Below are 26061 nucleotides of genomic sequence, written 5' to 3' on the forward strand. Positions count from 1 at the left end.
GAAAGTTTTTGCATATGTTAGAATGTTTCACTGTATATAACTACCTACTTACCTGCAAGGGAAGTTTTTCGCAAAAAATAGAACATTTCCTTGTCTGTAACTACCAACTTACTGGTCAGGGAAGTTTTTCACATATGTTAGAACAACACCCTGTGTGTAACTACCAACTTACTGGTCAGGGAAGTTTTTCACATATGTTAGAACATTACCCTGTGTGTAGCTACCCACTTACTGGTCAGGGAAGTTTTTCACATAGGTTAGAAATTTACCCTGTGTGTAACTACCCACTTACTGGTCAGAGAAGTTTTTCACATATGTTAAAACATTTTCCTGCGTGTAACTACACACTAACTGGTCAGGGAAGTTTTTCAAATATGTTAGAACATTTCCCTGTGTGTAACTACCTACTAACTGGTCAGGGAAGTTTTTCCCATGTGTTAGAACATTTCCTTGTCTGTAACTACCAACTTACTGGTCAAGGAAGTTTTTCACATATCTTAGAACATTTCCCTGCCTGTAACTACCTACTTACTAGCCAGGGAAGTTTTTCACATATGTTAGAAAATTACACTGTGTGTAGCTACCCACTTACTGGTCAGGGAAGTTTTTCACATATTTTAGAACATTTTCCTGTCTGTAACTACACACTAACTGGTCAGGGAAGTTTTTCACATATGTTCGAACATTACCCTGTGTGTAGCTACCCACTTACTGGTCAGGGAAGTTTTTTCACATATGTTAGAACATTTTCCTGTGTGTAACTACACACTAACTGGTCAGGGAAGTTTTTCACATAAGCTAGAAAATTACACTGTGTGTAGCTACCAACTTACAGGTCAGGGAAGTTTTTTTCACATATGTTAGAACATTTTTCTGTGTGTAACTACACACTAACTGGTCAGGGAAGTTTTTCACATAAGCTAGAAAATTACCCTGTGTGTAGCTACCAACTAACTGGTCAGGGAAGTTTTTTTCACATATGTTAGAACATTTTCCTGTGTGTAACTACACACTAACTGGTCAGGGAAGTTTTTCACATAAGCTAGAAAATTACACTGTGTGTAGCTACCAACTTACTGGTCAGGGAAGTTTTTTTCACATATGTTAGAACATTTTTCTGTGTGTAACTACACACTAATTGGTCAGGGAAGTTTTTCACATAAGCTAGAAAATTACACTGTGTGTAGCTACCAACTTACTGGTCAGGGAAGTTTTTTTCACATATGTTAGAACATTTTTCTGTGTGTAACTACACACTAACTGGTCAGGGAAGTTTTTCACATAAGCTAGAAAATTACACTGTGTGTAGCTACCCACTTACAGGTCAGGGAAGTTTTTTCACATAGGTTAGAACATTTTCCTGTGTGTAACTACACACTAACTGGTCAGGGAAGTTTTTCACATAAGCTAGAAAATTACACTGTGTGTAGCTACCAACTTACTGGTCAGGGAAGTTTTTTTCACATATGTTAGAACATTTTCCTGTGTGTAACTACACACTAACTGGTCAGGGAAGTTTTTCACATAAGCTAGAAAATTACACTGTGTGTAGCTACCAACTTACTGGTCAGGGAAGTTTTTTTCACATATGTTAGAACATTTTTCTGTGTGTAACTACACACTAACTGGTCAGGGAAGTTTTTCACATAAGCTAGAAAATTACACTGTGTGTAGCTACCCACTTACAGGTCAGGGAAGTTTTTTCACATAGGTTAGAACATTTTCCTGTGTGTAACTATAACTACACACTAACTGGTCAGGGAAGTTTTTCACATAAGCTAGAAAATTACACTGTGTGTAGCTACCAACTTACTGGTCAGGGAAGTTTTTTTCACATATGTTAGAACATTTTTCTGTGTGTAACTACACACTAACTGGTCAGGGAAGTTTTTCACATAAGCTAGAAAATTACCCTGTGTGTAGCTACCCACTTACTGGTCAGGGAAGTTTTTCACATAGGTAAGAACATTTCCTTGTCTGTAGCCATAATCATTATGGTCGGGCAGGTCCATGTATCGCTCTGTGTAGCCAGTGTCATACAAGTTCCAATCAACTACTGGCGCGCCCGCGATTGACACCTGAAAATATCCAGACAAATTGCAATTAAAAACAAACCCTGCATTCTTATATAACTTTCAACAATTTGAGCAATATAGGGTCTGAGCTAGCGTTATGGAAAGGTAATGAATCTTAAAGCTGCACTCTCACAGATTGAACGCTTGACACCTTTTTTTATTTTATTTTTCTTGGAATGAGCCAATTTTTGCGAAAATCCATAGAAACCAGTTATATAAGACTGCTGACAAAAAATCAGATCGCAGATTTTTCTATTTAAGTTCAAAAATTGATGTTTTATGCATTTTTCTTAAACCGTTAGTAACAGTTTAAGCCATAAAACATTAATTTTCCAACAGAAATATGAAAATCTATGATCTGATTTTTTGTCAGCAATCTTATATCATTGGTTTGCAGATATTTACGCAAATATTTGCTCTTTCCAAGACAAAAAATAAAAAAAGTTGTAAAAATAGTATGTCTGTGAGAGTACAGCTTTAACCTTTTTTGGAAGCAACCTTCTTCCCTTACAGAGTCCAATATGTGTACTCTTCTGCATTCATAAAATTTATATCTTAATGAAAAGTACAATACATAGATGTATATTACATAGACGATAATTACTTGTCCTAGTGTAAGATCATAATATATTTCACTGAATGTGAACCAAAAATTTGTTTCACGAGTGTCTTAGCCACGAGTGAAATATTCACTTTTGATGTTCACTAGGTAAAATATGCTGCTATCTTATACAGAAACAAACAATTTTTCTTTTTATTATATGCCTAAAATTGGAATTAAAAGTCATATTATTACACATTTAAAAAAAAAACGAGTAAATTTGTTTGGCACGTAAGATCATTTCGGAAATGACGTCGTTGCAATTGTGTCCCATCCCTGTGTGCGCTGACGTCTGATTAAGAACCAAGAGCAGCCTTATTTTCAGCAGTGAAAAATATCAAAATGATATTTTAACGTTTGATACAGTGAAATATCACATTTATTTCACTAATAAATCTCTATAAACCACCAGAAAGCATATAATTCACAAAATAAATGAGAGACAAACATCTACATAAAAACCACCTTGAACCTTACCTTGAAGACATCGGGTCTCTGTGCCAACCCCATTAAAGAAAGGTAGCCTCCTGCAATAAACAACATCCATGAAAACAAATTATACCATACCATGGTGTGATGTCATTTGTGAAATTTAACCAGATTACTTATGTTAAAAAAAATCCTTTATTTGAAGGGCCCTTTGGCTGGTAGCCATGTGGTATGTAATACGCCCAACACCTTGTAAAGCCAGATACGATACCTGCTTTAAGTCTCGCACTTGCTTAAAGTCTCGCACTCGCACTTGCTTATAGTCTCGCACTTGCTTAAAGTTTCACACTTGCTTAAAGTCTCACACTTGCTTAAAGTCTTGCACTCACACTTGCTTAAAGTCTCGCACTTGCTTAAAGTCTCACACTTGCTTAAAGTCTCACACTCACACTTGCTTAAAGTCTTGCACTTGCTTAAAGTCTCACACTTGCTAAAAGTGTGCTTAAAGTCTCACACTTGCTTAAAGTCTCACACTTGCTTAAAGTCTCGCACTCGCACTTGCTTAAAGTCTCGCACTCGCTTAAAGACTCACACTTGCTTAAAGTCTCACACTTGCTTAAAGTCTCGCACTCGCTTAAAGTCTCGCACTCGCTTAAAGTCTCACACTCGCTTAAAGTCTCACACTTGCTTGAAGTCTCACACTTGCTTGAAGTCTCATACTTGCTTAAAGTACTTGCTTAAAGTCTCGCACTTGCTTAAAGTCTCATACTTGCTTAAAGTCTCGCACTTGCTTAAAGTCTCATACTTGCTTAAAGTACTTGCTTAAAGTCTCGCACTTGCTTAAAGTCTTGCACTTGCTTAAAGTTTCGCACTTGCTTAAAGTCTCACACTTGCTTAAAGTCTCGCACTCGCTTAAAGTCTCACACTCGCTTAAAGTCTCGCACTCGCTTAAAGTCTCACACTTGCTTAAAGTCTCACACTTGCTTAAAGTCTCGCACTCACACTTGCTTAAAGTCTCACACTTGCTTAAAGTCTCGCACTCCCTTAAAGTCTCACACTTGCTTAAAGTCTCGCACTCGCTTAAAGTCTCATACTTGCTTAAAGTCTCGCACTTGATTAAAGTCTTGCACTTGCTTAAAGTCTCACAATTGCTTAAAGTCTTGCACTCGCACTTGCTTAACGTCTCACACTTGTTTAAAGTCTCGCAATTGCTTAAAGTCTCGCACTCGCTTAAAGTCTCGCACTCGCTTAAAGTCTCACACTTGCTTAAAGTCTAGCACTCGCTTAAAGTCTCGCACTTGCTTAAAGTCTCACACTTGCTTAAAGTCTCACACTTGCTTAAAGTCTCACACTTGCTTAAAGTCTCGCACTCGCACTTGCTTAAAGTCTTGCACTTGCTTAAAGTCTCACACTTGCTTAAAGTCTCACACTTGCTTAAAGTCTCACACTTACTTAAAGTGTGCTTAAAGTCTCGCACTTGCTTAAAGTCTCACATTTGCTTAAAGTCTCGCACTCGCACAAAGTCTTGCACTCGCTTAAAGTCTCACACTTGCTTAAAGTCTTGCACTTGCTTAAAGTCTCGCACTCGCTTAAAGTCTCATACTTGCTTAAAGTATTTGCTTAAAGTCTCGCACTTGCTTAAAGTCTCGCATTTGCTTAAAGTCTCGCACTCGCACAAAGTCTCACACTTGCTTAAAGTCTCGCACTTGCTTAAAGTCTTGCACTTGCTTAAAGTCTCACACTTGCTTAAAGTCTCACACTTGCTAAAAGTCTCGCACTCACACTTGCTTAAAGTCTCACAATTGCTTATCGCACTTGCTTTAAAGTCTCGCACTTGCTTATCGCACTTGCTTAAAGTCTCACACTTGTCTCAAGTATCGCACTTCTTTTATACACATCTCCTACGTTATTTACACTCACCTGTAAGATATTTCACTCCTGACCCCGGTAAACTTAGTGAATACAGATACAATGTATTAAACATCAGTGATCAAAATTGAAGTCAGCAAGCCCGAAGCAAGCCCTGTATTTTGTTCTATGTTTATATGTATATTCAAGCTTGTGGGTTATAATTTCAATCTATTTTTATGAACTTAAGTATTTGGGCTTGTTGGAAGAGGATCTCAATTTCCATGACTATGCTGTTATGAATTGAGAGACACTGAAAAATATGTGGCAAGTCCTTTGATTGAATCCATCAAGCAAAACATAGTTTGTATACTCCCTAGCCTGTGCAAATCTTTTTCGTGAAATAGAATGATTACCATGGTCTTTGATAGAGGGTTCTATGCCTGTCCCTTGATCATATCCAGCACACAAAACCCACATGCTCCATGCCCTGTTCAAAGTCTATCATGACATAGAATAACTCTTCTTATAGAGCGTTCTACACCTGTCCCTTGATAGAATCCAGCAAACAGCAACAGCATACTATCTGGCTTGTGCAAGTCTTTATCATTACATTGAATACCCCCACTAACCCATGGTCTGGAAATGTTGGTTGTCCAGTTAGCGCAGTGGCTAGCAGACTCACTTCTCACCAAGGCGACCGGAGTTCAATTCCAGGCCTGGGCGCATGTGAGTTTGGTGAGTTGTCACCAAGCCAGACAAGTGGGTTTTCTCGGGGTACTCCGGTTTCACCCACAACACAAGACCACATTCTTGTGCAACACAGTGCCAACGAGAGTGATAAATATAAGTTGCAATAACTAGTTTCACAATCGTTGTAACAATAAATAAGTTTAAACACAAACGGGCACACCCACCATAAGACCATCCATGTATGTATGGCAATGATTGTAAACACTTAACACATCCACCATAAGACCATCCATGTATGGCAATGATTGTAAACCCTTAACACACACGGGCACACCCACCATAAGACCATCCATGTATGGCAATGATTGTAAACACTTAACACACACGAGCACACCCACCATAAGACCATCCATGTATGGCAATGATTGTAAACCCTTAACACACAAAGGCACACCCACCATAAGACCATCCATGTATGGCAACTCTCTTCTCGTCTATAAAGTCCACATTTGACATGAGCCACTGTAGCCCCTCAACTTGGTCCTCGATCTCCGTGGTGCCCTGGAAGAATATCAATTAAACAAATATTTATCCCAGCTTATTATTCCTTGACTCCAAAACCCCAAGTCTCAATCATTAAGCTAGACAGTGCTTGGTAGAATATCAATTAAACAAATATAAACCTTAGATTTATTTCTTTGACGCCAAAACCTCAGTCTCGGACTTAATCTTTAAGCTAGTGAGTTCCAGGGAGTTCCCTGAAAGAATATCATTAACAAATATTAACCTCAGTTTTTTTTTAGACACACAAATCCTGAGTCTCTGACTCAATATCTAAGCTTGAGACTAGCATCACTAGGACCCCAAAAATACTTGCTTTGAGTGTTTACTGTGTAAAGGGAACACATTTAATCACCAGTGACCAGTGTTGTCAATATGAACCGACTGCCGACCCAAATGGACGTTCAAATGGCAATTGTTTCAATTCAAATTTGAAAAAATAAATTAATTTTAAGTAGAGTAAGTAGTTGCTGGTCAGTAACTTCACTATTTAAGGTGGTTCAACAGAAACTTTTTGAAAACCTTGCCCTGATTTGCAGGGACCAGTTTTTCCGTTTAGGGGAAGCTCTCCCCTTCAAGATGCACCTGGCCAATTCTGAATTGAAGGTATTGATGCCAAAATCAGCCAATTTTGAATTGAAGGTATTGATGCCAAAATCAGCCAATTCTGAATTGAAGGCATTGATGCCAAAAGCAGCCAATTCTGAATTGAAGGTATTGATGCCAAAAGCAGCCAATTCTGAATTGAAGGCATTGATGCCAAAAGCAGCCAATTCTGAATTGAAGGCATTGGTGCCAAAAGCAGCCAATTCTGAATTGAAGGCATTGGTGCCAAAAGCAGCCAATTCTGAATTGAAGGCATTGGTGCCAAAAGCAGCCAATTCTGAATTGAAGGCATTGGTGCCAAAAGCAGCCAATTCTGAATTGAAGGCATTGGTGCCAAAAGCAGCCAATTCTGAATTGAAGGCATTGGTGCCAAAAGCAGCCAATTCTGAATTGAAGGCATTGGTGCCAAAAGCAGCCAATTCTGAATTGAAGGCATTGGTGCCAAAAGCAGCCAATTCTGAATTGAAGGCATTGGTGCCAAAAGCAGCCAATTCTGAATTGAAGGCATTGGTGCCAAAAGCAGCCAATTCTGAATTGAAGGCATTGGTGCCAAAAGCAGCCAATTCTGAATTGAAGGCATTGGTGCCAAAAGCAGCCAATTCTGAATTGAAGGCATTGGTGCCAAAAGCAGCCAATTCTGAATTGAAGGCATTGGTGCCAAAAGCAGCCAATTCTGAATTGAAGGCATTGGTGCCAAAAGCAGCCAATTCTGAATTGAAGGCATTGGTGCCAAAAGCAGCCAATTCTGAATTGAAGGCATTGGTGCCAAAAGCAGCCAATTCTGAATTGAAGGCATTGGTGCCAAAAGCAGCCAATTCTGAATTGAAGGCATTGGTGCCAAAAGCAGCCAATTCTGAATTGAAGGCATTGGTGCCAAAAGCAGCCAATTCTGAATTGAAGGCATTGGTGCCAAAAGCAGCCAATTCTGAATTGAAGGCATTGGTGCCAAAAGCAGCCAATTCTGAATTGAAGGCATTGATGCCAAAAGCAGCCAATTCTGAATTGAAGGCATTGATGCCAAAAGCAGCCAATTCTGAATTGAAGGCATTGGTGCCAAAAGCAGCCAATTCTGAATTGAAGGCATTGGTGCCAAAAGCAGCCAATTCTGAATTGAAGGCATTGGTGCCAAAAGCAGCCAATTCTGAATTGAAGGCATTGGTGCCAAAAGCAGCCAATTCTGAATTGAAGGCATTGATGCCAAAAGCAGCCAATTCTGAATTGAAGGCATTGATGCCAAAAGCAGCCAATTCTGAATTGAAGGCATTGATGCCAAAAGCAGCCAATTCTGAATTGAAGGCATTGATGCCAAAAGCAGCCAATTCTGAATTGAAGGCATTGATGCCAAAAGCAGCCAATTCTGAATCGAAGGCATTGATGCCAAAAGCAGCCAATTCTGAATCGAAGACATTGATGCCAAAAGCAGCCAATTCTGAATTAAAGGCATTGGTGCCAAAAGCAGCCAATTCTGAATTAAAGGCATTGGTGCCAAAAGCAGCCAATTCTGAATTGAAGGCATTGATGCCAAAATCAGCCAATTCTGAATTGAGATAATCTATGCGAGTGCAGCTTTAACAATAAAAGTTGGGGTAAGCTGAAAGAACAAACCAGTCTGTTCTTGATGTGACTCTCAAACTTGAGTCCCCGACATGACGAGCCCCGCCCGTCCAGGATCACTACTGCATAGCCCTGGGTTGCTAACGTGTGTAATCTGAGATATCTGTGTAAGAAAAGAGATGAAATAAGGTTTAAGGTTCATTTTTGGATGAAACATTTGATTGAAATTATAACTATCTTCCATGGCCGCTCGTGTAAGATAGGTTCATCCAAACCAGAGCGAAGGGTGTTTTATGGAAACAAGGTTTACCGAGTTTCCCCAGAACACACTGCGCGAGGGTTGGGATGAACCTATCTTACTTGAGCTCTGTTAAAGAAAATAAGTAAAAATGTACTTTTTTGCTAGAACTCTTTTGAGCGTAGTGAAAATAATTTGTGTGGTTGTCATGGATATGTGGCAGTGATTCAGATTATGTAAATAGTCAAATTGCTCGTTATATAGTTCTGAGAAGAGTGCAGCATTGTTTCTTGAATGCAGGGTGGAAATTTTTTTTGGGTGCCATTAGAAGCAAAAAGTACTGAATTTGGATTTTAAATATTGCCACAAGACAAGGTTTCCATCATGTTACAGACAACGGTCTTCAACAAGGGAGGTAATTGTGTGATGACAATAAAAAAGGAGTTCCATATATGGGTACTTGTTTTATCTTTGCCTGTGGGCAAGATAATGCCTTCAAGCATGGCCAAATTTTTGGATCTACTTATCTGAGGTGGGAAAAAACCTCATTCATTGAGAGTATCACTTTTGCATAGCTCTCGGCAGCTACCGTGTGTAGCTTTAATTTTTGGGGGAAATAAAAAGGTCAAATAAAGTAATTTTGGGAGAGAACCTTTAGTGAAACACATTAAGCACCGGCTTATCCAGGCTACACTTCAATTGCAAAAATGAAATGTCCAATTCTGCATGAAAGCCCCTGGGAGTTTGAGTCTAAGGGGTTTGACTATAACTAATTTTACAATTTTGAGTAGTTATAAAATACAGCAAATTTCATCATCAAAACTAAACTAGAAAGAAAATTACAATGAAACAAAAAGTTGCAGTTTTGCCGCTTGAGTCTGAACTCAGATTTGTGACTGTTCGCAATATTGGCCCCTATCCTGAGATGAATAAATTTGAATATTTTTTATTAGGGCTATTCCATAAAAACATTTAACCCACGGGGTGAAGGCAATTATTTAAATAGAATAGACGGTTGTCTTTTTTCACTAATTTGGACCCAACAAAGGTAAATTTGCTTCTGTAGGGGGGTGGCATAAATTAAGTATGCCTTTCCCCCAGGGGTGATATGTTTAAATTGAATTGCCATTAGGCCAAAAAAATAAAATTATGCTTTGGTTAGGGTTACACCCTTTTCAAAAACAGGTAGGGTAGGTAGGCTTTTTTTATTTTATCAAGCTTTATATAATAATGTTATTGTAATTGTTGGAGAATGGTGTTAAAGTAATCTTAAGTGTTAAGCTCTAAAGGTTTTAAACAAGAACATACAATTAACTGGTAGAGGAAAGGATCTTATCAGAGATATTAAATCAATATGTATAGTAAGGCCAATATGAGTGGACATGAAAATCAATACTGGCTTATCTAATAAACTATGGACTACATTATTTTATCCATATTGCACATCTTGTTCACTAAGAGTGCACTCCTTGTGCACACGGGTGTAAAGTTTGGTCTTAACAGTACTATATTAACCCTTTGCATGCTGGGTAAATTGTCGTCTGCTCAAAAATGTTGTCTGGTTTATTCTAAATTTCTTTCAATTTACTTAAAACTTTGGGGATATTGACTGAGTGGCAAACAGCTTGCAACCTGACCAGGCGCCAAGTTACTCAGCGTCTGGTCTGGTTCCAAGCTGTTTGCAAAGCCTTAAAAATCGCCATCAGCAGCTTAAGGGTTAAAACACACTAATTTTTTTAATTACCAACTGACTATAAAATTGGTTTGGTCGTAAGTAAATACTTACTTAAGCCCTTTGAAGGAGTTTGACACCAGCTGGACATGGGGTCCACCATACACAAACAGTACTGCAAACACACAGGAGAAAAAAAAATCAATATCATAATTGGAAATACATTTTACAGTTACCAATTAATTATTTTTTTTTGTAAAATCTGGAACAACGTGGAGTAATTCCTTCATTCTCTATAATGCAGACAAATTACATGTCAGAATATTTTACCCTTGGGTGGTACGCATGTCATTTCTTAACTTTAAGCGATTTCCTTAAAGTGATACTTATTTAAAATCAATACATACACATGAATAACATACATCAATTTTGACTGATAAACCCTTAACTACTTACTGAATAATGCATTAAGTAAGAGTGCATCTTCAAATTTTTATAGTGGAATTTTATGGAGTGTTCAAGTGTTTTTGACCTTAAAAAGTACCTAAATTACATAAAATTAACGAATATTAAGCATTTAAGATTTAATTTTTTTTATTATATCAAAGGGCCAGTGAGAAAAGTCTTAGGAAAATGACTTAAGATGTTTTATGAGTACACAGCACGAGAAAAGGTAGCTGTCATCAGCTATGCTACACAGCACGGCAATCCTGCAGCGGGGCGCCATTTAAGCGAATGACATTTTGTGTGCTTTACAGTTTGTTTGTTTATGTGCTGGTTGAATGTGTTTCATTTTAAATAATTTGCAATGTTTTATATAACATGAAACGAATAAACAATGAAACATATTTTGCTTTGTATTAGTATTGTATGGTTTTAAAAATAACCATCGCCATTTTCACGAAAAATAATAATTTCATCACTGTCAACAAACATGGTGGCCGATCGCGGCAGACGATTTTGCCATTTTTCTATGCGTCCTATAACCCATAACATGGTTATTGAAATTTTTTTTCACAGATTTTCACGGATTTTTTTGCCTGTGTCTTATACCCCCTATTTACGGTACCAGCCCTGGGGGTGTGATACATTCCATATATGGTGAAGCTAGATACGATACCTGGCGCTAAGTCTACCACTACTGATATAGCAATAACATAAAAGTAGTTATCCTTAGTAATCTACACTTACCTGTAGGATATTTCACCCCTGGCTGGTACCCCTGGGGCTTGTAATACATCCCATACATGGTGAAGCCAGACTTGCTTTTGAAGTTAAACATCTCTGGAGGGATGTAGTCGGAACAGGCTGTAAAATGACACATCAATACAGACACCAGTAGAGAAAATTGTTACCAGTAAAGAAAATGGTCACTAAGTCTTGTGACGTCTAATCTTGTGTTTAAACATATATCCGCTGAGACCAAACAGCAGAAATATGAAAGATGTGCGTTTAAAAAAACTATATGAGTATCAAAATTTGATGTATTACTTTTCTAAACAATACCAACTTTTGAATGTGTTGGTTTTAGTTTTAACCAATATATATGTGTTGAGATTTTGTCCGGGGGGATTTTGTCCTACACTCTTTCAACAAAGCACATGGATTCTTTTTAAAAACTGTCTTTTTCACACTAGTCCTGTGTAGCAGGCGTCAATAAGCTTAGTGGCTGTGTAGTTACATCTTGGTCTGTTATATTGACCAGTATAATGTGGACATAGAGGCATGTTTGTAGAGCAAAAAGAGACATGTACAGTGGATTTGTGTAAACACACACTCATGTACACACAGTGGATATGTGTAAACACACACTCATGTACACGGTGGATATGTGTAAACACACAATCATGTACACGGTGGATATGTGTAAACACACACTCATGTACACACGGTGGATATGTGTAAACACACACTTATGTACACGGTGGATATGTGTAAACACACAATCATGTACACGGTGGATTTTTGTAAACACACAATCATGTACACGGTGGATATGTGTAAACACACAATCATGTACACAGTGGATATGTGTAAACATACACATGTACACAGTGGATATGTGTAAACACACAATCATGTACACAGTGGATATGTGTAAACACACACTCATGTACACAGTGGATATATGTCAACACAACTTACGTGTAGAGGGCATGAGCAGGCCTACTGGCTGTGTAGCTACCCCGTTGTCCGTTACATTGACCTTGTAAAGTGTGGACATAGGGGCACAGTTTGTGGAGCTGTACACGCTCACAAATATGGAACACTCCTAAAATGCATCAAAGAAATTAGTTAAAGTATTTACAATTGCCATAGACCAGTGTGTGTATACCACGTGATTAGTTACGTCACATATGCTACGTCTGAAGGCAACATTTTCCTTGAAATGATGACTTAAAACAAAGACAACTTTTCTTTTTCTTCACTATTTTGAATGAAAAAAAAGGGCAGTCTATGACGCTTAAAGAGCCCTGCCTTCGTTTTATAACCAGAGTTTGATAAGATGATTTGTTATCTCAAACCTGTTTCCAAAATAATGTTTTGATAGTGCTACATCAGGCAGTGGTTTTGTGAAAAGGTTTGTCGAAATGTTTTAAGAAACTAAACTCTCAATCAAACTCTAGTAAAAGACCGAAAGCAGGACACTGTAGACTGTGATTCGAATTGTATAACACTTAAAATATTATATTCGTCATACACTTTCTGTGAGATTTTTATTTTATTCATGTTGTATTTCACTTTAAATATAACATTCACCATAGACTTTCTGTGGGTTATTTTTTTCATATTGTATTTCACTTAAAATATTACATTGGCCATAGATTTTCTGTAGGGAGAAAAAGTTATTCGAATTGTAGATAAAACACATAAAATATAACATTCGCCATAGACTTTCTGTGTTTTTTCTTTTTCATAATTGTATTTCACTTAAAATATTACATTGGCCATAGATTTTTTGTAGGGAATTTTTTTTATTCGAATTGTAGATAAAACACTTAAAATATTACATTCACCATAGACTTTTTGTTGGAAAAAAATATGATTTGAATTGTAAACACTTAAAGGTTTTTGAAACTTTGTTTACTACTGTCGAAGAGTGAACTTAGCATTTGAAGGTTTTGGTGCATTGTAAGCTTCTGGAGTTATACCAGGCCCAAATATCACAAAAATACACAAGTCAAATCTCAAATCATTCTACCACATAAAAGCATAGAATGATTCAAAATCTTGCAAGTTTTTGTACTTTTTAAAAACATACTTTCTCTTAGATTGTGTTGATAAAAATGTTTCATCAATATTTTGAAGAAAACTAATTCTACAGCAAATAATATGCTCGAGTATTTGTTACAGTAAAACTGTGATCGCTCGAGGACGCCGGGGTCCAAGCTGAAACCTCGAGAGAACCCAAGCTTCGAGTGATTGCTAGTTCTCGAACGACCGCCTGTTCGAACGACCTCAGTTTTACTGTATTTACAATGAATTGTACTCAAATAAATTTTTGTCTGTAGAATAATTTTCCCTTGGAATCTTGACTAAAAAGTTTAAATCAACACATTTTATGATAGAGTGTTTTTTTGAAAGGTGTAAGAACATATATGGTTTTTTATAACTTTTGATGCTATGTGGTAAAATGAGTTGAGACTGAGATTGAGATTTGACTTAAGTATTTTCGTGATGTTTGGGCCAAGTGTATATCATAATCAAACATGTGATGTCTACACCGGTGGTAGGTAAAATATACCGCTTTTGAGACCCTTCTAACGCCATACCGCTTTCCCGTCGAAATCTACTGTTATTGTAAGCTCTTTTAAAAAAACGCAAAATTATATCAAATTGGCCTTAAATTTTCTTTAAAAAACCTCAAAATTTTATCAACCATGCCGAAGTACCATATTAATCTGTCACTTTAAAGAACATAGTGCAATAAACAACTTTTCAAATCACTTGACACTTGTCGAGATCATTGCTAAGTTACCAGTATGGTACACCACACCACTAATCAGCATTCTTTGTTAATTGGCATCCTACTATTAATCAGCATTTTTAAAATATTTTTTTTATAGATTTACATTTTTTTTCTTAATATAAGTTTTTGTTTACATTGTTTCCATCATTGTTTTTGACTGAAAATTAAAGGAATTAGAAATTCTACCGCTTTTGAACCCAAACTACCGCTTTTGAACCCAACTACCGCTTTTGAACCCAAACTACCGCTTTTGAACCCAAACTACAGCTTTTGAACCCAAACTACAGCTTTTGAACCCAAACTACCGCTTTTGAACCCAAACTACCGCTTTTGAACCCAAACTACCGCTTTTGAACCCAAACTACCGCTTTTGAACCCAAACTACCGCTTTTGAACCCAAACTACCGCTTTTGAACCCAAACTACAGCTTTTGAACCCAAACTACCGCTTTTGAACCCAAACTACCGCTTTTGAACCCAAACTACCGCTTTTGAACCCAAACTACCGCTTTTGAACCCAAACTACAGCTTTTGAACCCAAACTACCGCTTTTGAACCCAAACTACCGCTTTTGAACCCAAACTACCGCTTTTGAACCCAAACTACCGCTTTTGAACCCAAACTACCGCTTTTGAACCCAAACTACCGCTTTTGAACCCAAACTACCGCTTTTGAACCCAAACTACCGCTTTTGAACCCAAACTACCGCTTTTGAACCCAAACTACCGCTTTTGAACCCAAACTACCGCTTTTGAACCCAAACTACCGCTTTTGAACCCAAACTACCGCTTTTGAACCCAACTACCGCTTTTGAACCCAAACTACCGCTTTTGAGACCTAAATCTATCTCCCTGTCATTGCCAAAGGTTCACATGTGTGTTATTTTTAATACAATATTGCAATATAATGTTTGATATACATGATGAATAAAATATGTTTAAACTTAACTCTAAAAGGGCACATAGTCTCAGGCTTTGAACAATTTTAACATTATGAATTTCACAGAAAATGTCAGTGAATGTGCTTTATTGAAGTAATATAAGCTTGTAACTTCCAAATATACCAATGTTTTATGATTTTTTAATCATTTTTTTAGTTTTAATCAAAGCAAAATAATTATTTGATAATCTGAAGCATTTAGGCAGAAGGAAGCCAATGCTGGGTTCCATGAGGGCAGAAGAGTGCTAGCAAAAAAGGGCAGGACACAGCCCCCCTCCCCCTCCTCAACTCTTGAGCTGAAAGGCTAGTGTTGCACTGAACCTTCACATACAAAAAGACAGATATAAAGTAGGGATGGCAACGAGTACCCAATTATTGAGTACTTGATCAATCGTTCGAGTACCCAAGTACCAAATCACTACTCAAGTACTCGAAAAAATACTTTTTACACAAAATTCACCAAAAACACGATTTAGAGACGTAAGCATCAGATCTGGTGCGTTTCCAAGAAGACAATTTTTGAGAGTAGCAAACTGTCAACAAAGGGGCCCTAATTTGCAAATAGCACTGGTGTCAATTAGCAAAGTTTTGATAGCGGTACATCACCTACACATATTTTGTATGGACGTTGACGAGCGAATTAGTAACAACCGCTACGAGCAATGATTCCTGAATGGGCGTATTTTTTGCAATGATTATCACTTTTAATTGGTGGATATCTTAATTCAGGAATTATGCATATTAATGACATAAACAACAATATTTCAGTATGAAAAACTGTCATTGTAAATATTATCTCGTAGACTAAACAACTTAACAGATATAAATTATAACGCTAACCTTATTGAAGGACACACTGTGTGAGAACCCTGCCTGGGTCAACCTCACTATATTGCCCGGATTTTTGTACGACGTCACATATCTGAAATACATGCTTTAAAGGTTAAAGGGACTAGACACCAGATGGTTCTGAAATCGGCAATTTCACTATTTCCTCAAAACAAGACTTTCAAATCAGTTAGAATGAGGCTGTTAAAGGGACTGTACTCCGTATGATGAAATACAAAAAAAGAGAAGAAAATTGTTGAAAACTGACATAATCTTTGTATCGATGTGTACAATGCATTGAAACTTACTAACTGAAGTACCACAAAGTTTACAATTAATTTATTTTTCGCAGTGTTTTCGTATTTTTCCATTAAAAAAGATTACTGGGTATGTCTACCTAGTGGAATTCATTCCTTATGCGTGATTAGCTAGTCAGTGTTATCACTTGATATTACCGAGTAAGGTCTATAACTTAATTATATCACCCGTTTAGAGCAAGCCTTCGTAGCTCAGTGGATACAACACTGGACTGCAATTTTGGGGACACCGGTTCGACCTGGTCTTCGACACAATTATTTTTTAATTTTTGTATTCTTTTTTATAATTATTATATCAATGAGTAAAACATTTTATTAAATAATTCGTTACAGAAAAAAAATTTTTGGTGCCAATCTGGTGTACAGTCCCTTTAATACATCACATAATCAAAAGAATATTATTTTGCTGTCAAACCTGAGTTGACCACTTTAAAAATAGCACATAATGGTTTCCCATTTCATAGTGTGTAAATTAAGAATGTGAAAAGCATGTGATTTGTGAAGATACATATACCGACGCTATTTTTAACTTAACTGGAAATTACGTATTACGGTAGACAGACAGTAAATTTTAAAATTGGAAAAATACGCAAAATATTTGAAAGATACATGTGTCGTGATATATCAGTAATTAAGATACAAAATCAGTGACATTAAAAAAACAGCCTTGACTAGTCGATTATCTTTATATTGATTTCGTATATCGGCTTGAATATCATTGAGACCTTCAATAAAATCTACTCACAAGTGGGTTTCTAGGGGTGTGTCCTTCAGACCCATAAAGTAGACAAGTTCTCTCTCTTCATCTACCCACATCTAAAAATAGAAAACAACTCAACTATGAAAAAAATAATGCATAATAAAGTACATCATATACTGTGAAATCTTTCATACTGTTGGAAATTCATACTTTTTTTTCTTCTTATATTTCTCAGTCTATTGATTATTCTTTTACGACACCAAGTTACCTAAAGAGTTAATTCCACTATTTCAAAAAAATGTTTAAATGTTGGAAACTTTTGCAAAAAGAAAATTTTGAACAAATGAACAAGATGACTGCAAGGGGATGCCATCACTTGTCTGTTTTTCTCACAGGCGGTAGTTGCGTTCACATGACCCTATGGCCACACTCCCTTCCAAAATATAAAACAAGTCAAACTTATTTTTTTCAGGACCAAAATTATTTGGAACATGATCATCAATCACAAAACCCTAAATATAAAAAAAAAATCAAAGGAAAAAAATCCCCCCCCAAAAAACTAATATTTTTATTAAATATTGACATGTTAAGACCCTAGTATGGACAATGGTGTTTTTGTAAAGCTAGTAACTAACTTATCTTTTAACCAATTGTCTCCAAACAACTTGCATTCTTCTCAAAATATATTAAAATTTCACGAAATGCACAACTTCAATACATTTCATCAACAAAATGGATATTTTAAGACCCAAACTCCAAAAAACCCAGGTAGGCAATCCCTGATCACCATCGGAATCTGTGTTTTCAACAAAATTTTGCTTGTATCGCCAAATAAAACAAATGACAGGGCATGAAAACTGTCATAGGCAATACAACAAAAGGTCAATCTGTGGTTTATCCCACCCACAACTCAGTACTGTTGCAATTCTTGGATGGTTTAAAACCCTTTTCTGTGTCCTATTTAACATAGTAATTGGTTTTTTCATTCAGACAATGAGTTAAAGAAAAGTTACTGACGTCTTTGGTTGACACCTCCCATTCTCCTGTCGTTATTGGCACAACTTCCGTATCACAGTTCAAGCCTGAAATGTTTCAATTTGTTCTGTTAACAGTTCAGGTGAGAATGTTTCATCGAAGAGGTTGTGGATTCCATCCCCACCAGCATCGTCACGGTACATTTTCCGTTACACTTCATAATGGTACACACACGTAATATTGTATCGGGGGTATCCGACAATGCCCCTACAGGGTGAGAGTGGTGTAGTCGATAAGGTGTCCACCTTCTACCAAAGAGGTTGTGAGATTTCAAGCGTTTTCTCTCATATGTTGGTTAAAATCTTTGGTTAAAAATCTTCATAAAAATATTCTATATCAAAAGATGTAACTAAGTATGGATTTTTGTTCTTGAGTTATTTCTGAAGTACTTTTTTTGTTCTAGAATTAGTTTTCTTTGAAATACTGACAAGAAGTTAATCAACAATTCTATGAGCAATAAGTTTTTAAAAAGCGTAAAAACACACAAGATTTTCAACCATACTCTGCTTTGATATGGTAAAGAGACTTAAAAGAGACTCTTGAATCTCAGAGTTCGAATTTAGACTCGCATACTCGCAAAATGCGAGCGACATTTGGAAATTGCGGGTGACTTTTATTCAAGCTCGCAAAATTCTGCGAGTGGCTTTTTCTAGACCACAAAATGTTAAAAGGAAAGTAGAATAAACATGAACTTAATTCCGCAATGTAGTCGAGTGTAAACAGCCTATAAGTGGCATGTTTACACTACCGGTATAAAGAAGACAGTACAGAGTCACGCTCTAGTAGGTTTTCAAAAATAGAATAAATACGGAAAAGGCCGAGTTTTATCTCGAATCTTTCCGGGATGCTCCGAGGCGTGCATAATACAAAGTAAATACGAATGACATAATCACCTAGCTCAATCATTGGCTAAATTTAGCGCTTTTGCACACTATATGTTAACCCCATCATCCTTTGAATATATTTCCGCCCAACGGTCAAAATGAATAGACTTCGTTGATCGATATATTTCATGGTCCAAAGTATCCACGCTACATTTACTGTTGCTTTTTTATTTTAAATTTATCATTTTATTGTTTTTAATACTTATATAGACTTAATGAAATCTGTAGCGTGCTTGTCGAATGGGTATTAAATTACCCGATGGCGAGGGTAAATATACAAAGTGAACGATGTCAAATTATTGGACAACTTTGTTATCAAAAAGCTGCCAGCATCAGACAATTCTTTCCATACCCCCCCAAATAGAATAAGCCATCAACAAGTTCTAGTAGTCGAGTCACTCAAGATTGATACTTTTTAATATTCATAATATGTCTTAGGTGTTAATTTCTACTTTAATTAGACAATATTATAAGGGAATAAAGCAAATAATAAAATTGCAAGTTGATTTGTCATTTTGCGAGTTGCCTCAAAATGCACTCGCAAAATTTTGCGAGTGCTCCTCAAAGTTAAATTCGAACCCTGAATCTCTTAATTTTCACATGCCTATTGTTTTCCTGGAGGTTTGTTTGCATTAAAAAGAAATCCATTAAAATATTTTTACTTTCATTTTAATGCCTATTAAGTGTTATAAATTATTGAAAGTCAATGAAATTTACCTTAAAGGCTGAATAAAATTAATCAGTATAATGTAGCCTAAACATTAAAATGCAGAAAAATTAGTATAATTTAACCCTATGACATAAATTAACCTTACCAGCCACGCTAATTTCCTCACCCAGCGGCAGTTGAGACGTCACTCTATAGAGATGGCGGAAACCTGATCTCTCGGATAACCAAATGTACTCGAATGTACCGTCTGATGTACTAGGCAGGAAGTGTATAATATCATGAACCTAAAAGAAATAAATAGTCTCAATTGAATCCAATTCTTTAAATGTTTTCCAAACTTGTCACCTCGACGAACCTTCTTTGATGCGTTTCATAAGAGCATATTATAGGTGTCCAAAAATCCACACATCTTTTAATATACATGTATAAAACTTTTTTAAAGGGACAAAACTCATGCTGACCCAGATCTGAGACATAACTTCCAGCATAAGGTCACAACTTCACTGTAAAAGTAAACAGAGGACGAAACCATCGCTTACATCATATAGTAAAGAGTTATGAAATATTAAGAGGACAAAACTCAGGTTTACCCAAATCTGTGACTCATCTTCTAGCATTCTGTAACCATGGTGATCTGCACCTCCATTTACACGTAAATAGAGGACATAACTAACGCTTACATCATATACTGAAGAGCTATGAAAAATTACGAGGACGACCCAAATCTGTGACTCATCTTCCAGCATTCATCAACCATGGTGATCTGCACATTACACGTAACAGAGGACATAACTAACGCTTACATCATATAGTGAAGAGCTAAGAAAAATTAAGAGGACAACCCAAATCTGTGACTCATCTTCCAGTATTCTGTAACCATGGTGATCTGCACATTACACGTAACAGAGGACATAACTAACGCTTACATCATATAGTGAAGAGCTAAGAAAAATTAAGAGGACGACCCAAATCTGTGACTCATCTTCCAGTATTCTGTAACCATGGTGATCTGCACATTACTTTACGCGTAAATAGATGACATAAGTAATGCATACATCATATAATGAACGGCTAAAAAAAATGAACAGGACAAAACTCACGTTGACCCAGATCTGTGACTCGTCCTCCAGCATTCTGTAACCACGGTGACTGTTATGGCACTTTTCAGGTCCGACAGACCTGTCCTCGTTCCCTCCGGAACAAGCAGGATGGAAATGATTCACCGGGATAACGAACAGGGCAAGGTTGGTTTGGCGCCGATTTAGCCACTGGCAGTGAATACTGAAATTGTCACAGACACACATATAGGGCTATTCCAATTTAACATATAACCCCCGGGGGAAAGTCTCTTTTAAATAGTATCACCCCTCCCTACAGAAGCAAATTTACCATTTTGTGGTCCAAATTAGCGAATAAAGATACCCACCCATATACTATTCAAATAATTGCCCTCCCCCCGGGAATAGATCTTACTTGTTCCCCATGCCGATTAAGCAATTTCTGAAGTGAACACTTAAATGTTTTCTATGTAATATAAAAATATAAAGGATGGTTCTGAAGCTAACTTTTTAAGCTGTTGCTTATAAAAAGAAAAGAAATATCCTGTGCATCGGTGGTTTACATTCAGCAAGAGGAAGAACCAAGCAAAGAATAGAGTATTCCACCCAGACCACTTTTGTATCCAGAGTTCAACACTAGCAGGAGTCTGAGAGTCTGAGAGTTAGAGACTTCTTAATTTGGACCTGGGGCAGTGATTACGAACAGTCTCAAGTCTAAACTCAGACTTGAGACTCATTTTGGCAAAACTTCATTTCATTGTAATTTACCTTAAATCAGAGCATTGATGGTAATATTTGCTGAAATAAATTACCATTTGAATGTTTTACTATTATTTACATAACTTTTGGTAAAAGAAATGGAATATATATGATTTTTTGTCCCAATAAAAATGCTTTTCTGATTCTGAGTCTTGGACTTGAGACTGTTCGTAATTATGGCCCCAGGACTCCTCTAAGTAATTTTAAGGTTGACAGTCCATAAGACTCCTTGTTCAAGCCAAGGAAAACAGTTAAAATAAATGCTATCTTACTCCTAAATAAGATGTATCACAATTGTTTTAATTTACCGAAAATGATGATTAAATATGGGAAAAAAATGGTTCTTATGAAGGATACTGTGTTTAATTTGAAAGAAAGGGTCAGAAAATTGCTAGGGTTGGCGCCAATTTCTGAGGTAGGGTAGAATATCCCAAACCAGAAGTCTTTTTTTCAGGTCTAAGCAAAAAAATACTTACTATTTCCCATCTGGAGTCCAGCCTGCTCTGACTAAATACTCGTATGAGGCCATTAGGTAATCATCGCACAGACTCCTCTTACTGACGATCTCCTGAAATGTTCGAAACAATCTGATTGGTTAATAACTTGTAACAAAAATGTAAGAAAGACTGTGATTGTTTACAATTGTTGCCATTGAAATGTCAGTAATAGTCTGATTGGTTAGATCTTGCCATCAAAATATAAGTAGAGTCTGATTAGTTAAGATCTTGCAACTAAAGTATAAGCAACAGTCTGATAGGTCAATATCTTAAAACTGAAATGTTAGAAACATCCTGATTGGTCAAAATTGTGCAGTTAAAATATCAGAAACACAACTTATGCAAACCATCCGCTGGTAAAAATGATAAAACTATAAAATGCTTCAGCACTTACATTGCCATCTTCTGTAATACAGAAGTCTATGATCTGCAGTGCGCTGGTGGCATTGGTCTTACCGGGACGAGGGTATCTGTATTCATCTACACCTTTATCTTCAAAAGGTCCATAAATCTGAAAGCAACAAGAAATGTATGTCAAACAGTATGCCCTCTCAGTGCCAGAGTTGTCAGCAACATGTGGATGATTAAATAAAGGTGTTATAAAAAAAAAAGATCAATGGTTGCTTCAGTTTTTATGAAAGTATGGACAAACATTTCAAGCTTTAGACTGCATCCAGTGTTTTCAAGAAATTGTTGTCAGTGACTTACTGACCTCAAAATGATTAGGGGTCATCTATGATTAAATAAAGGCGTTAATTGCTGCTTTAGTTTTTATGAACGTGAAGACAAACATTTCAAACTTTGTTTTGCAGTCAATGTTTTCAGAAAATTGTTGTCAGTGACTTACTGACCTCAAAATCATTACGGGTCATCTACTGGTCAGGGGCAACCTACAACTAGATGACTGGTTAGGGGCAACCTACAACTAGATGACTGGTCAGGGGCAACCTACAACTAGATGACTAGTCAGGGGCAACCTACAACTAGATGACTGGTCAGGGGCAACCTACAACTAGATGACTGGTCAGGGGCAACCTACAACTAGATGACTGGTCAGGGGCAACCTACAACTAGATGACTGGTCAGGGGCAACCTACAACTAGATGACTGGTCAGGGGCAACCTACAACTAGATGACTGGTCAGGGGCAACCTACAACTAGATGACTGGTCAGGGGCAACCTACAACTAGATGACTGGTCAGGGGCAACCTACAACTAGATGACTGGTCAGGGGCAACCTACAACTAGATGACTGGTCAGGGGCAACCTACAACTAGATGACTGGTCAGGGGCAACCTACAACTAGATGACTGGTCAGGGGCAACCTACAACTAGATGACTGGTCAGGAGCAACCTACAACTAGATGACTGGTCAGGAGCAACCTACAACTAGATGACTGGTCAGGGGCAACCTACAACTAGATGACTGGTCAGGGGCAACCTACAACTAGATGACTGGTCAGGAGCAACCTACAACTAGATGACTGGTCAGGAGCAACCTACAACTAGATGACTGGTCAGGAGCAACCTACAACTAGATGACTGGTCAGGAGCAACCTACAACTAGATGACTGGTCAGGAGCAACCTACAACTAGATGACTGGTCAGGGGCAACCTACAACTAGATGACTGGTCAGGGGCAACCTACAACTAGATGACTGGTCAGGGGCAACCTACAACTAGATGACTGGTCAGGGGCAACCTACAACTAGATGACTGGTCAGGGGCAACCTACAACTAGATGACTGGTCAGGGGCAACCTACAACTACATGACTGGTCAGGAGCAACCTACAACTAGATGACTGGTCAGGGGCAACCTACAACTAGATGACTGGTCAGGGGCAACCTACAACTAGATGACTGGTCAGGGGCAACCTACAACTAGATGACTGGTCAGGGGCAACCTACAACTAGATGACTGGTCAGGGGCAACCTACAACTAGATGACTGGTCAGGGGCAACCTACAACTAGATGACTGGTCAGGGGCAACCTACAACTAGATGACTGGTCAGGGGCAACCTACAACTAGATGACTGGTCAGGGGCAACCTACAACTAGATGACTGGTCAGGGGCAACCTACAACTAGATGACTGGTCAGGGGCAACCTACAACTAGATGACTGGTCAGGGGCAACCTACAACTAGACGACTGGTCAGGGGCAACCTACAACTAGACGACTGGTCAGGGGCAACCTACAACTAGACGACTGGTCAGGGGCAACCTACAACTAGACGACTGGTCAGGGGCAACCTACAACTAGACGACTGGTCAGGGGCAACCTACAACTAGACGACTGGTCAGGGGCAACCTACAACTAGACGACTGGTCAGGGGCAACCTACAACTAGACGACTGGTCAGGGGCAACCTACAACTAGACGACTGGTCAGGGGCAACCTACAACTAGACGACTGGTCAGGGGCAACCTACAACTAGACGACTGGTCAGGGGCAACCTACAACTAGACGACTGGTCAGGGGCAACCTACAACTAGATGACTGGTCAGGGGCAACCTACAACTAGATGACTGGTCAGGGGCAACCTACAACTAGATGACTGGTCAGGGGCAACCTACAACTAGATGACTGGTCAGGAGCAACCTACAACTAGATGACTGGTCAGGAGCAACCTTCAACTATATGACTGGTCAGGAGCAACCTACAACTAGATGACTGGTCAGGAGCAACCTACAACTAGATGACTGGTCAGGGGCAACCTACAACTAGATGACTGGTCAGGGGCAACCTACAACTTAAGTTTCATGACCCTAGGTGTTTCTGTGTCAAACTGTTCTTGAGTTATTTTGTGGAACCGACAGAATAACAATAGTGTGCCCCTTTTTGAAAAGGTAACATAAAAAGGGCCATAAATTGGATGGAAAGAAATAATGGGACATTAATTATTTGAATAGTTTCAGGTACATGACTGTAGTGTAAACTGCTAAAATAACACATGATATTTCAATACTTCACTATACCTAAGGTCTCATGAAAAAGTTAACCACAGTATGTACCGGTATAATGTCAACACCCGATTCATCCACATATTCGTACAATATGGTGTAAGTTTGCTGTCCATTTTCGTCTTTACATGGTTCTGCGGGTGACCACCAGTAGCCAGTGTATCTGAAGGACAAAAATGAATTTTATCTGCAGGGATTGTAATTGGCCTGGCAGCTTAAGAGATGAAAAAATTTCAGCAAGGGGCTGGAGGGGGGCAAGCCGCTTTAGGCCTCACCCTGCCTAGAATCAAAACTGGCTTTTAGAAGCTCTATTCAGGGCTCTACTGGCTTCAAGCATACCTGTCAAGTCTCACGATTTCGCTGCGAGTCTCACGATTTTGGAAACAAAATCACGGTCTCATGCTGACTATTTAATTTCTTACCCATTTCTATTATAACAAAATTCACGTAAAGAAAAACTTTAGTTTTATGAATACATCAGTAAAAACATTGGTTCATGTACTTATTATGTCTGACCTAATATTAGCCAGCGGAAACGGTGTTAGTATACTATATACTAACACATAACAATCGTTACGCAGTGTCTATGTAAACATCATGTCATTTGCTAGTGCTAGTAGCTCGCCTCCAAAAAAGCATCCAAGCTCGAAAATATTAAACAAATGCTGGGGAACTATTTTTACACACAAAAACATACTGAGTATTTAGACTTTAATGGCATTTAATTAAGCTATATAAAGCTATAAGACTATCTATTTGTTAAGCTTTTCGGAGTACTAAATAGGGTGTTTTTTTGGGTAAACTAATAATTCCCTTACATCACAGCATTGCTGTAGCTGAATTATTGTAAATTTATTCAAAAAATTTAATGAAAATTAATTTAGTTGAATGTAACCAAGACAGACTGGTTTAATCATTTTGTACTTTAAATAGAATACCTGTCAAATTCTTCCTGCACCACAAATGAAGGCACGCCAGAACTGTATGGATCCTCTTTCAAATGTTCAGACCCTACAAACGTGAATGAACATATATTTTAAAAATAACAGTAAAAATCGCCTAACACAGTTTGATGGTGTTTAAAGGTTTTCAGGTTGTATGCATTTTGGCTTGATGAAATCACATTCACTGTGAAGTGTTATAATGGAATTAAAAAGCCCAAAGA

The 26061-nt window shown here is 37.7% G+C and overlaps 1 protein-coding gene across 1 annotated transcript in view; it reads right to left on the bottom strand.

Moving 5' to 3' along the window:
* LOC128222072 (dipeptidyl peptidase 9-like) overlaps positions 1 to 26061 on the bottom strand; it is a 42733-nt gene that overhangs the window by 2040 nt on the left and 14632 nt on the right. Inside the window, exons 6-21 of the mRNA XM_052930859.1 lie at positions 25835 to 25907; positions 24948 to 25059; positions 22328 to 22444; positions 21913 to 22004; positions 20720 to 20900; positions 19765 to 19903; positions 18048 to 18112; positions 17076 to 17146; positions 16026 to 16107; positions 12423 to 12549; positions 11469 to 11585; positions 10392 to 10452; positions 8419 to 8530; positions 6105 to 6207; positions 3154 to 3203; positions 1936 to 2078 (exon numbers count right to left, since the gene is read on the bottom strand). Of these exons, the coding sequence (XP_052786819.1) occupies positions 1936 to 2078; positions 3154 to 3203; positions 6105 to 6207; positions 8419 to 8530; positions 10392 to 10452; positions 11469 to 11585; positions 12423 to 12549; positions 16026 to 16107; positions 17076 to 17146; positions 18048 to 18112; positions 19765 to 19903; positions 20720 to 20900; positions 21913 to 22004; positions 22328 to 22444; positions 24948 to 25059; positions 25835 to 25907 (1645 nt within the window). The remainder of the gene's footprint in view (positions 1 to 1935; positions 2079 to 3153; positions 3204 to 6104; positions 6208 to 8418; positions 8531 to 10391; positions 10453 to 11468; positions 11586 to 12422; positions 12550 to 16025; positions 16108 to 17075; positions 17147 to 18047; positions 18113 to 19764; positions 19904 to 20719; positions 20901 to 21912; positions 22005 to 22327; positions 22445 to 24947; positions 25060 to 25834; positions 25908 to 26061) is intronic.

Source organism: Mya arenaria, chromosome 16, assembly GCF_026914265.1.
Source record: "Mya arenaria isolate MELC-2E11 chromosome 16, ASM2691426v1".
In the NCBI taxonomy this organism is placed as follows: Eukaryota; Metazoa; Mollusca; class Bivalvia; order Myida; family Myidae; genus Mya; species Mya arenaria.